Source organism: Lemur catta, chromosome 19, assembly GCF_020740605.2.
Source record: "Lemur catta isolate mLemCat1 chromosome 19, mLemCat1.pri, whole genome shotgun sequence".
Classification (NCBI taxonomy): Eukaryota; Metazoa; Chordata; class Mammalia; order Primates; family Lemuridae; genus Lemur; species Lemur catta.
The window spans coordinates 24,927,583-24,943,842 of NC_059146.1; the positions used below are offsets into that span (position 1 = coordinate 24,927,583).

At 53.6% G+C, this 16,260-nt stretch overlaps 1 protein-coding gene across 3 annotated transcripts in view; it reads left to right on the top strand.

Annotated features, from left to right (window-relative positions):
* SLC8A2 (solute carrier family 8 member A2) overlaps positions 1-16,260 on the top strand; it is a 32,119-nt gene that overhangs the window by 6,347 nt on the left and 9,512 nt on the right. For 2 of the 3 annotated variants that reach the window (XM_045531305.1, XM_045531306.1), the window contains 4 exons: positions 3,487-4,151; positions 10,721-11,143; positions 15,552-15,655; positions 15,807-15,824. In XM_045531305.1, the coding sequence (XP_045387261.1) occupies positions 3,487-4,151; positions 10,721-11,143; positions 15,552-15,655; positions 15,807-15,824 (1,210 nt within the window). The remainder of the gene's footprint in view (positions 1-3,486; positions 4,152-10,720; positions 11,144-15,551; positions 15,656-15,806; positions 15,825-16,260) is intronic. The other variant, XM_045531307.1, reaches the window with a different exon arrangement.

Sequence of the window (16,260 nt, forward strand, 5' to 3'; positions counted from 1 at the left end):
GCCTGTCAGGTTTTGCCAGTTACAGTTTCTTCCCAGGAAGAATCTGAGGCTAGAGATAAAAACACTTTGTGGGTGATAGATATATAAAGGATGATATGTATTAATAATGGAGTGATCAGAAACCACAGTGAGGAAAGGGGAAGATAGTGGCACCCGAAGACAGGGGATGAGTGAGGGAGAGAAGGTTGCTGCCACTGCCCCCCGACTGGGCCGCTGAGTTTCCCGTCTGCCATGGGGAAAAGTACACAGGATGATGCATCGTATACTCGAAGGTGCTGTTAAAAAGAACAGTGTCCTGACTTAGGCTTTCAAAATGGCCTTTGGCGGATTTACACCAAGGGTGTGAAAAAGAATTTTAGGCATCGTGGGTGAGAGGTGGGGCAGGGATCGGGTGGAAGAGATGGCTCCCTCTGAGGAGCTGGCTGAGACATAAGCAACAGAGGGAGGGTATAAAAAGCCACAGCTCCGGGTGAGAAGGGCGGAGGTCCCCCAGAAGTTACATGGAGGCCTGAGTTAGGGGACATTTTCATTAAAGCGTTAGAAGAACTGGCACAAGGTAAAGAAGAGACCAGTTCCAAAATCTGTCAGGCTCTGCATTTTCTCCACAATTGCTGTGAATTTTCTTGAGCTTTCATATCCATTCCCCCCTTTTTATAACAAATATTTTGTTACCTCCCCTTTATTCTGCTGATGTGAAATTCTTAGGTAATACTGGAGAGGTCTTCTAGCCTCAGGGTTCAGTTCACAGACCCTGAAACCAGAGGCCGGGATTCAAACCCTCCCTCTGCTGCTGCTCAACTGTGTGACCTCAGGCAGGTTCTTTACCTTCTCTGTGCCTCAGTTTCCCACCTGTAAAATGGGGGTCATCGCATCGCTGATCTCATAGGGCTGCCAAACTGAAGCGCTCCGTGTGGAAGGGCTTCAAACAATCTGCCGGGAACAGAGTAAATATTAGGTGTTCTTTCCATTCATGAACTGTCGTTTGGCTTGCCGACAGTCAGTGTAATGTCCAAACTGTGATACAAAGGAAGGAACGATCTGCGTTTCCACAGGTAAATGCTTCATCATGAGCACCTTATGACAGGGAGCCAGATGCAGGCACCTATTTGTAATGAATAAATTGGGTTTAAAAGGGGAAAAAAAGATCAGAAAACCATTCCATGCAAAAAGTCTAGGCAGAGAAGAGGATACCCACAAGATTAAAAATGAGTATATTTGGCGTATGTGAAATCATACAGGAAAATACTTTAAATAGTGTATATATAAAACAGAGTCGAGTTCTAGACTCCAATTTTTTGCATACATTTATGGGGTAGAGGTCTGGGGCGGTGGCTCACGCCTATACTCCCAGCACTTTGGGAGGCCAAGGTGGGGGGATCGCTTGAGGCCAGGGGTTGAGACCAGCCAGGGCAACATAGTGAGATCCTGTCTCTACAAAAATAAATAAATAAAAACTAAAAAATTATGGGGTACAAGTGCAATTTTGTTACATGCATAGATTGCATAGTGGCTAGACCCCAGTTATTACAAACAGGGTTTTCATGGACATGAATGTCCAGTGGCACATCCTGAAGTGAGTGGGGCAGCACGTGGGACAATTCTGTATTGTGTGGGACAATTCTGTATTGTGTGGGACTGTCGCATGAGTCACGGGATATCATCAGGCCATTAAAGACCAGGGCCACACCCCCCTCCCCAATTATGACGCAACCCATGAATACCCCTAGATTTCCAACACCTCCTTTCAGGGGTGCTCTTGCCCCACTGAGACTTCAAAGTCCTCTCTCAGGGTGGGCACATACTTGGTGCACGTTCCCAGTGGGTGCTCTAGAACAACAATGTGCATCTTCTAGAATCACCTTTTATTTACCTGCAGGGAGGGAAGAAAATCTCAGGTGTGTGGGACTGTCTTCTGATGACTAGAAATCTCCTGCAACACACATAATGGCAGGTGCAATTCATACAAGGGACAGAGTTCATTTCACAGCTTGAGCTGGGCATCTGGGTTCTTTTCACAAGCTTTCCTGGTGGCTATATGCAGTTTTACTGTTTCCAAGTCTTGTCTTTTCTCTGAGCCATCAGTAAACACAGTGACAAAGGGATGTAGTGATTGGATCTTAGATATTTTTCCACCTGGCTCACTTTTTTTAAGGTACTTCTGAGGCCATCTGATTGTAAATATGCTTTCATCTTTTCTTCTTCATCTTTAATGAGAGATGTAAGGTCGAGTCTTTATATGAATATCTTCAAGGCATACTGTCACGTCTTGGTGGCTGTTTCCTGTGTGTGCCCAGGCGTGTGCCAGCCACCTGCAGACTGTGTCTCAGACCTCAATGAGCCCAAGATAATAGTCCTAGATTAATAATGATGACAGTGTTAATTTCACATCTTGAGTCTTTTCCATGTGTCAGGAACGGATGGTGCTGAGTGCTAGGGATGTCTCTGCTCATTCCGTGTTGGAGATGTCCCATGTCACAGATCAAGTATCAGGGCCAGCCATCCCTCTTGTAGAGCCTTGGCTGAACGTGGCAACCCACTTTGCAAGGCTGTGAGCCGGGGAGCCCAGCGTGTGCCTCTATTGGAGTCAGAGTCCTGTTCCCAAGGACCAGGCAAATGCCAAGGAGGCACTGGCGGGGGGTGGGGGGAGGGGGGCATTTAGGAGAGGTTTGGGGTGGGGCATCCCAGGTGAGGGGGCAGAAATGCAACCAGGAGAAGAAAGATAGAGGGGGAGAGAGAGGCAGGAAGAGACACAGGCTCTGCCCCTTGACGGGCTGAGACCACAGGGTGGGATGTCTGTCCCTTGGTGACGGCTGAGGATGTCTGGGGTTCTGGCACCTTGGGCAGCTGCGCGTGGCTCTCAGCGTGTAAAAGGTGGATGGGTGGATGGGTGGGTGGAAGGGTGGATGGATGGGTGGATGGGTGGGTGGAAGGGTGGGTGGATGGGTGGGTGGGTGGATGGGTGGGTGGATGGGTGGGTGGGTGGATGGGTGGGTGGAAGGGTGGGTGGATGGGTGGGTGGATGGGTGGGTGGAAGGGTGGGTGGATGGGTGGGAGGGTGGATGGGTCGGTGGGTGGGTGGATGGATGGGTGGGAGGGTGGATGGGTGGATGGGTGGGAGGGTGGATGGATGGGTGGGTGGGTGGAAGGGTGGATGGATGGGTGGGTGGGTGGAAGGGTGGATGGATGGGTGGGTGGGTGGGTGGATGGATGGATGGGTGGGGAGACCAGGCGAGAGGCAGGCAGGGAGAGAACTCACACGCAGAAAGAGATGGGGAGGAGGGGAAGGGGGGGGAGAGAGATAAATGGGGGGAGGAGGGAGAGACAAGAGCCAAACAGACTGCGACAAGAAGAGAGGGGCAGAGTGGAAACAGGCGGGGCGAGAGGAGGGCGGGAGGGAGCGCACAGGCACGGGCGAGGCGCGAGGGGCCCGGGGAGCGAGCGCGCCCCCTGCCGGCGCGGCGGTCCTGACGCCCGCGCCGCCCGCAGGTGTGGGAGGCGCTGCTGACCCTGGTCTTCTTCCCGGTGTGCGTGGTGTTCGCCTGGATGGCCGACAAGCGGCTGCTCTTCTACAAGTACGTGTACAAGCGCTACCGCACCGACCCGCGCAGCGGCATCATCATCGGCGCCGAGGGCGACCCCCCGAAGAGCATCGAGCTGGACGGCACGTTCGTGGGCGCCGAGGCGCCGGGCGAGCTGGGCGGCCTGGGCCCGAGCCCCGCGGAGGCCCGCGAGCTGGACGCCAGCCGCCGCGAGGTCATCCAGATCCTCAAGGACCTCAAGCAGAAGCACCCGGACAAGGACCTGGAGCAGCTGGTGGGCATCGCCAACTACTACGCGCTGCTGCACCAGCAGAAGAGCCGCGCCTTCTACCGCATCCAGGCCACGCGGCTGATGACCGGCGCGGGCAACGTGCTGCGGCGACACGCGGCGGACGCGTCGCGCAGGGCCTCCCCGGCCGAGGGCCCCGGCGAGGACGAGGACGACGGCGCCAGCCGCATCTTCTTCGAGCCCAGCCTCTACCACTGCCTGGAGAACTGCGGCTCCGTGCTGCTGTCCGTCACCTGCCAGGGCGGCGAGGGCAACAGCACCTTCTACGTGGACTACCGCACCGAGGACGGCTCCGCCAAGGCGGGCTCCGACTACGAGTACAGGTGGGTCCCGCCGCGGGTGGGCGCAGGCCGGAGGGTTGACCGCGCAGGTCGTGCGTCCGGGCCGCCCCCAGCCTCCGGGCCCGTCGCCTCCCGGCTACCGCCAGGGCTGTTCCCTGCCCGGCTGCGGGCAGCCCCGCAGGATGCGTGCGTGCGTCCATTCATTCTCGAGAGCCTCCTTTGTGCCGGACACCGTTCTAGGCACTCGGCACAAGCCGCTGCACAAGACGGACAGCATGGCTGTGGCAGGCTGCCCCTCAAGTTCATTATAACCTGTGGGTTCTAGTGCTTGACAACACGCTATGTTAACTTTTTTTTTTTTTTTTTTTGAGACAGAGTGTCACTTTGTTGCCCTGGCTAGAGTGAGTGCCGTGGCGTCAGCCCAGCTCACAGCAACCTCACACTCCTGAGCTCAAACGATCCTCCCGCCTCGGCCTCCCAGAGCGCTAGGATTACAGGCGTGAGCCACCGCGCCCGGCCAACTATTATAGCTCTAATGAATGCTGTTACCTGATAGAGTAAGCCTCTCCCTGTTGCTGAGAGTAAACACATTTGTGGCATGTCAGCTGGTGCCAGCCACCGTATCAGGTGACATGTTTATGTGGTGCCCAAGACAAGGTGCTGGGCTCATGCCGTCCCTCCAATATGCAGAGTCACAGCTCTTGTTCCAGAACCATGCCCTTTTAATGCTTGCGGCTTTGTCACGTGCTCTGTTACCTGTAGGACAATTCTCCTCCCACAGTCTGGTAATAGATAACATTTTCCAAGCACGTAGTATATGCCAGACACCATTCCAGGCATTTGGGACATAACAGTGAGCAAGACAAGTTGCTGCACTCAAATTTTCCCTCCAATATTGTTATCTATACCTCTTGTTCTAGAACTATGCTGTTTTAATTACTATAGTTTTATTGTATGTCCTGTTACCGGGGAAGATAACTGTCCCTACCCCATAGTCATAGTAAAAGCACTTACTGAGCACCCATTATGTACCAGATTTGAAGACAGAGAAGGTTCCTGCCCCCACGCTGTGCCTCCAATATTGTTCATTGCTTCTTGTGTCAAAACCACACTGTTTTAGCTATTATAGCTTTAGTGTATGTTTTACTACCTGATTGATCAAGCCAACCCCTCACAAGTCTGCAAGGTGTGGTGGCTCAAACCTGTAATCCTAGCACTTACGGAGGCCAAGAGTTCAAGACCAGCCTAGGCAATATACAAGACCTTGTCTCTACAAAAAATAAAATAAAATAAATTAGCCAGATGGGGTGACACATGCCTGTAGTCCTAGCTATTTGGTTGGTGGAGGTAGGAGGATTGCTTAATCCCAGGAGTTTGCTGGTACAGTGAACTAGGATCACTCCACTACACTCTAGCCTGGGCAACAGAGCAAGACCCTGTCACTGAAAACAAAAACAAAAGAGTAAAAAAATATTTACTGAGCACCTACTCTGTGCCAAAGGTGGTCCTAGGCATGTATGTACTGGCGAGTGAACGTGATAGATAAAATCACTTCTCATTTTCCCTCCGACAGTCATAATTATCCACAGCTCTGGTTCCAAATCATGCTGTTTTCAATATCACAGCTTTTTCCTGTATTTTGTTGTCTGGTAAAATGGCTGTTCCCCCACAGTCACCATAGTAGTAACCTTTAGTGGGCGCCTACTATATGCCAGGCACTCGGTACACAAGGTGAACAAGACAAGCTTTCAGTCTCCACGCTGCCCCTGCTATAGTCTTTATCTGCCTGTGGTTTTGTGCCGACGCCACAGTTTTAATTATTATAGCTCCATTATATGTACTGCTGCCCAGAAGAACCAGCTCCCTATGCCACCATTACTAGAGTAAAAATGTTTATTGGGCACCTACTATATGCCAGGGGGCATACCATGGCGAACAAGACAGTTAAGGTCCCTGCCCTCGGCTTGCAAAGAGGGTGTGAACTTCTAAACATGTAAAAACATGAAGTGGTGATAAATTCTCTCATTCACCAATTCCTCCTGAGCACCTACTATGTGCTGATGCTTTTTCTAGGGGCTCAACGTAGAACGGTAAACGAGATAGATAAAATCTCTGTCCTCGTGTGGCCCACAAAATTCTTCATCTGTTTATAGTTCTTCTGTCCATGCCACACCCTTTTAAGACTTATAGCTTTGCAGTATGTTTTTTCAATTCAGATACAAGTCTCTCATTCCCACATTTATTTTGTGTCTACTGTGTGCCAAAACCGGATCTGGCAGTGATGACTCGCGGTGAACCAAACACACAAAGACCCTGCCCCAGTGGAGCTGATGTTCTCCCGGGAAAGCCAGGCCGTTTGCAAGTAAACGCCGATTATGTAAAAATGCCAAGGCTGGGCTGTTGGCAGATCTTTGGCTCTGCTATGAAGCAGCCGCTGATCCTATGCCCCTTTCGTCCTTCTCCTTCTGGGGCTCCGCCTCTGTTTCACAGAGCTCTAGTTCCACCACTGCCAGCGTCCCCTCCCTGCCCTCACCACTTCTTCACGTCTTTCCACTGCCCTGGACATCTGCAGGCCTTTCCCTCCGCCTCGGCCAGCCCAGGATCCTTCTGTCCACACCCGCATCCGCCTTCCCCACCCTGCCCGCCGCAGCCTCCCCTCAGTGGGCGCAACTGTGCGCAGGTCTTTGTCCCGTCACCCTGTAGCATGGGGTCCCTCGGTCGCTCCCTCCATCCTGTCTCACATCTCCCGGTGGCCCTTGCTTGAGGAAGCTTCAGCGCAGCGGGGCTCCCTTTCACAGAGCTCTTGGCTTTCCCACTCCCGCACGCACTGCCCCAATCTGAAGCCCTGCGCTTTTGTGGAACGAAGTGAGTGCCGATGTCACCTGCTGGGATCAGAGGCCACCTTTTCACCTGAAAATGACCACAGGGCCAAGATGTTTGAAGTGAAAGAATAAATTCTGCTCATTGGTGGAATCCAAGAGCTAGGAAGAGTCGACACCTTCCTACCCATCTCTGATCTCCCGTCCCAGGAGACAGACATTCAGGGCCTGGCATTGCTTATCAAGGCAGCTTAGGCCCAGGACTGGGAGGGAGGAGACCTGGGTTCCAGTCCGAGTTTAGCCCTGGCCTTTGTTCCTTGGGCAAGCCCCTGCCTCTGTCTGAACAGGCAGGGCTGCCACATGTAGTTGTTGAGGTTGTGCACTGCACAAGAGCACTATGTCTGAGGAAACTCTATCCATAGTGGACGTTGTAGATTTGAATGTCTATTCTGACAATTTCTTGGCTTATGGAAATAAGTTAAGTGTCTTGAAGAAGAGAAGCCTTTTACTAATTTGCCCACAGGTGTCGTATGGGCTAGGGCAGCCCTGTGGGCCTTAGTTTCTCCATATTAAACGTGACCTCTGAGGCCCCAAACAGCATAGCTGTTCCAAGATTCTGAGATCTAAGCCCCTGTGATCCGAACACACTAAGGGGGTAAAGTTCTAAGATTCCAGAATTCCAACATTTTGGTATTCTAATCCAAACCCTGACCAGTCTCTGATTTGACGGTTCTAAGATTTTTGTCTTAGATTCTATGTGTCCAGTGTTGGAACACAAGTCCTGTGAATCTAGTCTGCTATGATTCTCATACCTGCTTTCTAAAATCCCCATACTATTTTTCTCCCCAACTTTTTATTTTAAAAAATTTCACTCCTACGATTTGACGAACTCTCATATAACCTTCACACACAATCACGGATTGTTCACATCTTGTCCTGTTTGCTTCCACTCCCTCTCTGTGATATATAATAATATTAATAATTGTGACACTCTGAAAGTGAGCTGCAGATGTCATGACCTTCACCCCCAAATACCTGAGCATGCGTCTCCTAAGAATAATGACGTTCTCCTATCTCCTACATAATCATAATATGATGTGCATTCTTCCCCAGTCGTCCCTCCCACCCAAGTACTAACTAGGCCCGACCCTGCTTAGCTTCTGAGATCAGACGAGATCGGGTGTGTTCAGTGTGTTCAGGCCATAGACGCCCCAGTTGTCCCTGTGACATCCTTTATGACTGTTTGTCACTCCTCCCCTCTCTTCCCATTCCATCCAGAACCACATGTTGCATTCGCTTGTCATGTCTCTTCAGTCGTCTTCAGTCTGGATCAGTTTCTCAGCCTTCCTCTGACTTTGGTGACCCTGACACTTTTGAAGATGACAGGCCAGTGACTAGAACAATCCTCAGTTTGAGTTCGTCTGATGTTTCCTGGTGATTAGACTCAAGTTGTGCACTTTTGGCAGGAATCCCATGGACGCGAGGCTGTGTCCTCCCTGGTGCATCGTATGACGAGGCACACGATGTCTACTCGACCATTACTGGTGATGTCCAGTTTAATTGTTTGGTAAAGACGGAGCTAAACCTTTGGGTTAACTGTTTGGCAAAGATGCTGCTAAAAAATCTCCACATTTTACCTATCCCTTAAGTTTAAATTTCTAACATCCTGTGACTTTAGGATTCTAAGATTCTAATATTAATACGCACATATCACTAGCTATCTTTTGTCGAGTGCTTTTGCTGTGCCTCAGGATGCCTCCCCTGGCCTGTTCCAAGTGCTTCCCCATATTAACTCAGTCCTTACCACAATGCCACAGGGTAGACACCTCCTTTTTGCATTAGCTCCATTTTACAGATAAGGACATTGAGGCTGAGCAGGCTGCACAATATAACTGAGATCGCACAACTGGCACGGTGACCGGGCTGGGCTTGGAGCTTGAAGCAGGTCAGCCCACCTGGCTGGGTGCTTAGCCACCATGCACAGTGTCCACCAAGCTGAGGGCTGCAGCAATGGGGAGCCCCTTGTCCCTGCACTCCAGGTCTTGTCACCTGGTTCTATATCCCCTTTTGCCAGAACTTTGGGGTCCCTCATCCTTCCCCTACACCAGACTTCTCTTAGAAATCTGGATCCAAGGACCCTTTTATGATGAAGGTGATTGTAATGTAGTAGTGAGCACTTACTGATCACATAACGGTGCTGAACCCCTTATGTGCATGGTGAGAGGGACTGGGGGGAAATGATGGATTTTTGAGATTCGTTAACATCTCAGACTCATGTTGATGTCTGCAGCCCTGCCAGGAGGAGCCCACTCATTCCCTGTCCCCTCAAAAATCTCAAAATTTCACCCCAACTAATCTAATGTCGCTGCCTTGTCCCCTCCACACCTCCTGACAGAGCATCTTGTAGGTACTTCAGAGACTTACACAACTGTTGCTCTTTTAATGCTAAGCCAGCTCACGTCCCTCCTCTGCTCAGAGTAAACTTGGAAGTCTTCACCATGGCCCACCATGGCCCCATGAGATCTGTCCCTGTTCCCTCTGTGACGTCATCTCCCACTCTCTCCTCCTCGCTCTCTCTGCTGCAGCCACGCTGGCCTCCCCGCTGTTACTTGAACACTCCAGGTCAGCTCCTGCCCCAGGACATTTGCACTGCCTATTCCCCTAACCAGGAATGTTCTTCTCCAGATGTCCTCCACATGGCTCCTTCCTTCACCTCCTTCCGGTGTCTGCTCACATGTCACCTCCTTAGAAAGGCTCTCCATGACCACCCTAATAGAACTCCCTCTCTGCACTTCCTATCTCCTTCACTCTGTCTTTCTCGGTAGCACCATCACCACCTGACACGATATGTTTGTTTATTGTTCAATCTCCTGCACTAAAACAGAAGCTCCACCAGGGCAGGGATTTTTGTCTGATCTGGTTTTGCTGCTGCTTCCCCAACACTGAGAACAGTGCCTGGTACACAACAGGTGTTTTGTCAGTATTTGTTGAATGAATGAACTGTAATCAAATCATTAAATGTGCAATTGTCACTGTGACGTGGCTCTCCCATGGGGCTGTGAACCCCGTGAGGACACGGCCTGGTCACTGCTGTGTCCCCAGCACCACGAGGCACGAGGCACAGAACAGGTGCTCTAGGAGTGTTTGTTGAATGAATGAATGATCCCAAGTTAAGGCATCAAGAGACTTTCTCTTGGGGGCACCTGGGAGCACAGAAGAGATTTTATCAGAAGTGTGACAAGGTCCTTTCTGGGCCCTGTATCCCTGCTACTCAAAAGTGTCACCAGGACCATCCACATCCCCTGGAGCTAGTTAGAAAAGCAGAATCTAGAAACCCAAGTGCTTCTGAACCGGAATCTGCATTTTTAACAAGATCTGCCAGGGTCTTCATATGCACATGAATGTTTGAGAAGCACGGCTGTAGGGCACTCCAGCTTCCCTCTGGACTCTGGACTTTGCATGTGCTGTTCCCCCTGCTTGGAGCATGCTTGTGCATTAATGCCTCCTGCATTCGGTTGCCTCTTCTAGGAAGCCTGCCCTGATCTCACCTTTATCATTACCTGTTTAATGCCCACCCTTCTGATCCTCGTGGGTCCCACGGTAGGAGGGACCAACTCTTGTTTTGTTCCCACTCTGCATCCCTTCCTCCGGGACGCCCAGCTCTGGTTCACTCTGTTGCTTGTTTAATGCCTGTCCACTCACATACCTGGGGGTCCTCCTGTGGCACTGACCCCTCCTCCGGACACACGGCCGTTGACCGACCCTCACCGGTTCTCCCCCACCCCACCGCAGTGAGGGGACGCTGGTGTTCAAGCCGGGCGAGACGCAGAAGGAGCTGCGCATCGGCATCATCGACGATGACATCTTTGAGGAGGACGAGCACTTCTTCGTGCGGCTGCTGAATCTGCGCGTGGGCGACGCGCAGGGCATGTTCGAGCCCGACGACAGCGGGCGGCCCAAGGGGCGGCTGGTGGCGCCGCTGCTGGCCACCGTCACCATCCTGGACGACGACCACGCGGGCATCTTCTCCTTCCAGGACCGCCTGCTGCACGTGAGCGAGTGCATGGGCACGGTGGACGTGCGCGTCGTGCGCAGCTCGGGCGCGCGCGGCACCGTGCGCCTGCCCTACCGCACGGTGGACGGCACGGCGCGCGGCGGCGGCGTGCACTACGAGGACGCGTGCGGGGAGCTCGAGTTTGGCGACGACGAGACCATGTGAGTGCGGCCGCCGGCCAGGGGCGGGGCCTCGGGGCGGGTCCTGGAGCAATGCAGAGGCGGGGCCTTGAGCTGGGCGGGGCGTTGGGGCGGGGCCTCGTGAGATGCAGGGGGCGGGGTCCGGAACAATGCAGAGGCGGGGCCTCGAGCTGGGCGGGTCGTTGGGGGCGGGGCCTGGTGATATACAGGGGCGGGGCAGGGGCGGGGTCTGGAGCAATGCAGAGGTGGGGCCTAGAGCTGGGCGGGGCCTGGTGAAATGCAGAGGCGGGGCGGGGCCCAGATGCGGGCGTGGAGGTGAGAAGGACCCAGGGAGGAAAGGTGGATGAGGTGAGGAGACAGGAGAGGAGATGGGATAGGGGCCTGGGGACAGGTGTGTCGGGCCTTAATTGCCAGCTGGGGGAGACGGATTGTGTCCTGATGAGAGGGGCCCAGGGAAGACGGGAGGACAGTCCTGTTGAGGTCGGAAGGTGTATGTGGGATAGAGAAGGCGCAAGGCCTAAGGCGATGTGTGCCATCTGGGCAGGGACCCAAGGAAATAGAAAGAGACTTCGAAAGAAGGCGGGGCCTAAGGAGGGGTGTGGCCTGGGAGGCGGAGCTAGGGAAGGGGCGGAGTTTGTGGGCTTGAGGAAGAACCTGGGGAAATAGCGGGGTACCCGGGGGAAATGTGGGCGAGGCTTTGGGAAAAGACTGTGTAGGAATATGGGGGCCTGGGAAGGTGGGGGTATGGCCCGGAGAGACACTGGGGGAACTAAAGGGCTGGATTTGGGAGACAGGGTCTGGGGATGTGGGCTGGGTGCACGGTCACGCAGATCGACACAAAGCCATGTATTAGGACACACATGGACACACGGCCACATACAGGCACACAGTCACAGACGCGTGCGCTAACACAGAGTCACCGCTGTGCTCACGCCCAGACCCCTGGCCACCCCCTTACGCGGAGGCCGGAGTCCCCCTGTGTGTGCCAGCGGCCTCACCTCCCCCACCCGCCTGCCCGAACGCAGACGCGCCTCCCCCGCCTCTGCCCGCTCCCTTCCGCCCCCGCACGCCCGTCTGTCTCCCTCCTCCGTGCCGCCCACGCGCCCCCACTCAAGCGGAGCCCCCACCGCGCTCCCCTCTGCTGCCTCCTCCCAGCCTCTGCGCCTCCGCCTCGGGCAGCCCCAGCTTCTCGTCGCTTTCTCTGTCCCTCCATCCCTCCCTTTGCATCTCTGCACCTTTTGCTCCCTGCGCGACCTCTCTCTGGGCCTCTGCTCCCAGTATCCAGCTCTCTGACTAGGTTCTAGTTCGGTCACGAGCTCTCCGTATCTTCCCGTCTCTCTCCCTGGCTTGGTCTCTGTCTTAGGATTGATGAGAGCTGGGTTGGGGGCTGGGGGGACACACACCATCCCAGCCCCGCTTCTCACACTCAAGAGGCAGGGGGAATGGGGAGAGTTGTCTTTCTGCCTGTTCCGGTCCTTCCTGTAGTCCAACCCGCTTCCCTCCTGCTGCTGCAACCCCACAGGCCCTCTCCTCCCCCACACGGCTTCCCCAGGCTGGGACTCCCTCTGTCCCCCGCCCCAGCTTCCAGCTGTGGCTTCAGGAGACAGAGAACAGGAGGCTAATTAGCGTTAAGGGAAACACATCCTTCCTCTGACGGGCAGGCGCTAATTAGAGGTGTTTTGAAGCAGCCAGTCTGGAGGGGAGGCCTGGGCAGGATCAACACAGAGATGGAGGAGAGAAACCCAGAGATGGGGGGGCAGGGATATAGAGAGATAGAAAGACAGAGATAGAGATAGAGAGATAGAGAGAGACCCAGAGAAAGGGACAGAGGCAGGTAGAGTTGAAGACAGTAACAGTCAGAGAAAGAGAGAGAGACACACACACAGAAAGACAGGAACTTAGAGACAAAAGGAGAAGGAAAGTGAGAGACAAAGATACATCAAGAGAGGGGGAGAGAGAGAGGTTGGGAGGCAGATCAAGGAAGGCCGGAAGGTAGAGAGATGCGGGGGAGATACAGGCAGACAAGCAGGAGGGAAACTCAGGCCCAGGGGAGGAGAGATCCTCATGACACTGCAGAAAGAAAAGAGGGTTTGGGTCAGCAAGAGCAAGCGGAGACAGGATGAGAAGGAGACAGGGTCGGAGATCAGAGGCCTGGGTGGGGGGTGAGTGGCGACAGAGTGGAGCTTCCAGGAAACAAGGGGGGCAGTCTGGACATGATCCCCAGATCTTTTGATCTCAGGAAGTCCTGCCCTTGTCTATCTTGAGTCCCTCTTGCTGTTCCCTGCCAGTTGGGATTCTCCTTTTTCTGGGTCCCCTGAGGGCATTCCTGCCTGGGTGCCAGTTGACGTGTGTCGCTGCCTGTCAGTCACCGTGTGTCAGTGGATCTCGGCATGTCTGTGAGAGTGTGTGGCGGAGGTGTGTGTGTGTGTCACTCTGTCAGTGTATCACTGTGTCAGCGGCTGTGTGTGTGTGTTGGGGTGTGTGAGGAGCCTGTCCTAGGAGACCCCCTCCTTGCCGCGCGATTTCAGCACCACGGACAGCTCCGAGCCCACTCCCCAGGTTGAGAGCAGCTATTTCTGTCCACCCACAGAAAATTTAAAATACCCTGAAAGCAGGAGGGTGGAGGTGGACGCATGTCCTCACATGACCGTCTTATGTGTGCCTGTCATTGCACAGCTGTCACTGTGGCCTGTGCATGTTTGTGTGTTGAGAAGTGTGTGTTGAGTGACTGTCTGATTGAAACCCTTCTCTTTGGATTGTGTTGGGTTTGGTTATTCCGCTCTTTGGATACTGAGAGACAGGGATGGGGAGAGAAGAATAGAATGAAGAAGGGCAGAGAGATGGGGAGACACTGAGACAGAGAGAGAGACTGTTGGAGAATGAGAGAGACAGAAAGAGTCAGAGAGATGGAGAGATAGGCTGAGAGAAAGGTGGAGAGAAAAAGGAACACGGGAAATGTAGGGACAGAGATTCAGAGAGAGGCAATGAAGGGAATATACAGAGACACCAAGAGGCGCAAAGAGCGAGATGGAAGGAAGGAGCGTCTACGTGATACCACAGTGGGGGTCTGCAGGGTGGCGATGTCGCCGAGGCTGTGGTGGGGGTGTCGTGCTAACTGACTGGCATCTGGTCTGTGCAATTTTGCCACTGCAGGGGGACTGGCTGCGGAGTGTGATGGCGTGTGGGTGTGGGCGGTGTGAGCGGCTGTGCTTCCTCGATTGGGTGACTGTGTAGGCTGGGTGTTTGTGTTTCTGGGTTCTGGGGCCAGGCCTTGTGGGACTACATGGTCCCTGCAGCCGAAAGAGTCGCCAGCGGCAGAGCTGTGGGCATTCTGGGGTTGTGCGTCTTTGCAATCGGGGGTGGGGGGTGGGTTGTGTGCCTGCAGGGGACAGGTAATTTCTGGCTGTTCCCTGCCACTCCCTGGTTACCATGGGAGTGGAGATGCTGAGAAAATGGCTTGGCACTCGGTTCACCCTCCAAATGTGGTCAGGACAGAGGGCAGGAAGCTGAGGGTTTTCTGTGCTGAAGGATTTAACAAAATATTTATGGAGGGCAGACTATATATGCCAGGCTCTGTTCTAAGTGTGGGGATACAGCAAAGAACATAAATGAGTTTACCTGGTAGAACTTAAATTTTAAGGTGGGGAGGCAACTGGCAAACAATAAACAATAAAAACAACTACATTGGATGGTGTGTTAGTGATATGGAACAAAGAAGACAGAACTGGGTAAGGGGGCTAGGAGTGCTGGGGTGGGGACAGTATTAAATAAGGAGGTGGGAGTGGGTGTCATTGAGAAAGTCAACTTTGAACAGAGCACTGGAAGAACTGAGGGAGTGAGACTCAGGGAAGAGTGTTCTAGGCAGAGGCAACAGCCAGTGCAAAGTCCCTGAGGCACCAGCAGGCCCGGAATAGCAAGGGGGGCAGAAAGGGAACAAGGGCCAGATTGCATGGGGCCTTGTGGGCCATTCTTTGGCTTTTATTCTGAGCGAGATGGGCACCATGCCAGTGTCTTGCGCAGGGGAGGAACCCGATCCGATTTTGGTTTTATTGGGATCGTTCTGGCTGCTGTCAGGAGAACAGACCGTGGGAGGTGGAGCTGAAGCCTAGGATTGTTTAGGAGGCGACTGCAGTTGTCCAGGTGGGAGGTGATGGTCGCTGGGCTGGAGTGGAGTGGTTAAGACTCCGGATTCTGACACATATAATTTCAAATCCGGTCTCATCCGTGAGCTCATGTTGCTTCACTTTAATAAATCCCAGCTTGCTCGCCGGTGTCTGGGCTTGCCTGTGTCAAATGCGGATAATAATAGAGCTTCCTCTGGGGTGGATGTGAGGATTACATGAGGTTACAGAGCCGGGGGCAGAGGGGGTGCCCAAGCCATTCTGGGGAGGGGCCTTATCTGGGTGTTCTGCCCCTACCCCTTGCCCAGGAAAACTCTTCAGGTGAAGATAGTGGATGACGAGGAATATGAGAAAAAGGATAATTTCTTCATCGAGCTGGGCCAGCCCCAGTGGCTTAAGCGAGGGATTTCAGGTGAGGGGTGACCCGTGGGCTGTGGGAGAGGTAAGGGGTCCAGGGCTGGGGGACCTGTGGGGGCTTAACTGTGGGTGCTCCTCCGAGCTCGCGAACCCAGAGCTTCCCAGGGAAGTGATCTCACTGTCTCCCTGTCTCTGTCTCTCCCCAGCTCTGCTACTCAATCAAGGTGAGTGGAGTCACCTCTGGGCTTTGAGTAGGGAGGGCCTCGGGGAGGGTCAGACCCCCAGAGCTGCACTTCCGGGTCAGGTTTGAGGCAGGTTGGGGGTGAGGTAAAGTCAGATTCAGGGCTGGGTGAGGGTTGGAGCTGGCCTTAGAGTTGGTGGGGCCAGTGGGAGTTTGGGGTTACAGTTAGAGGTTTGGAGGTCAAGATCATGTCTGCGGTCAAGGTTGGGGGAAGACTAAGTCATAAGGTCGGATCTGGGATTGTGGTGGAGTCAGAAGGAATCAGTTTTGGGGTTGGGATTTGAGACCAATGTTAGGACTGGGTCACAGTTAGAGTTAAGGTGGAGGTGGTTTTCTGGGCTTGTGGTAGGATCAGCTTAGAGTTAGGGTCAGATTTAGGTCAAAGCCAAGGTTGGAGTTTGAGATGAGTAATGGAGTTC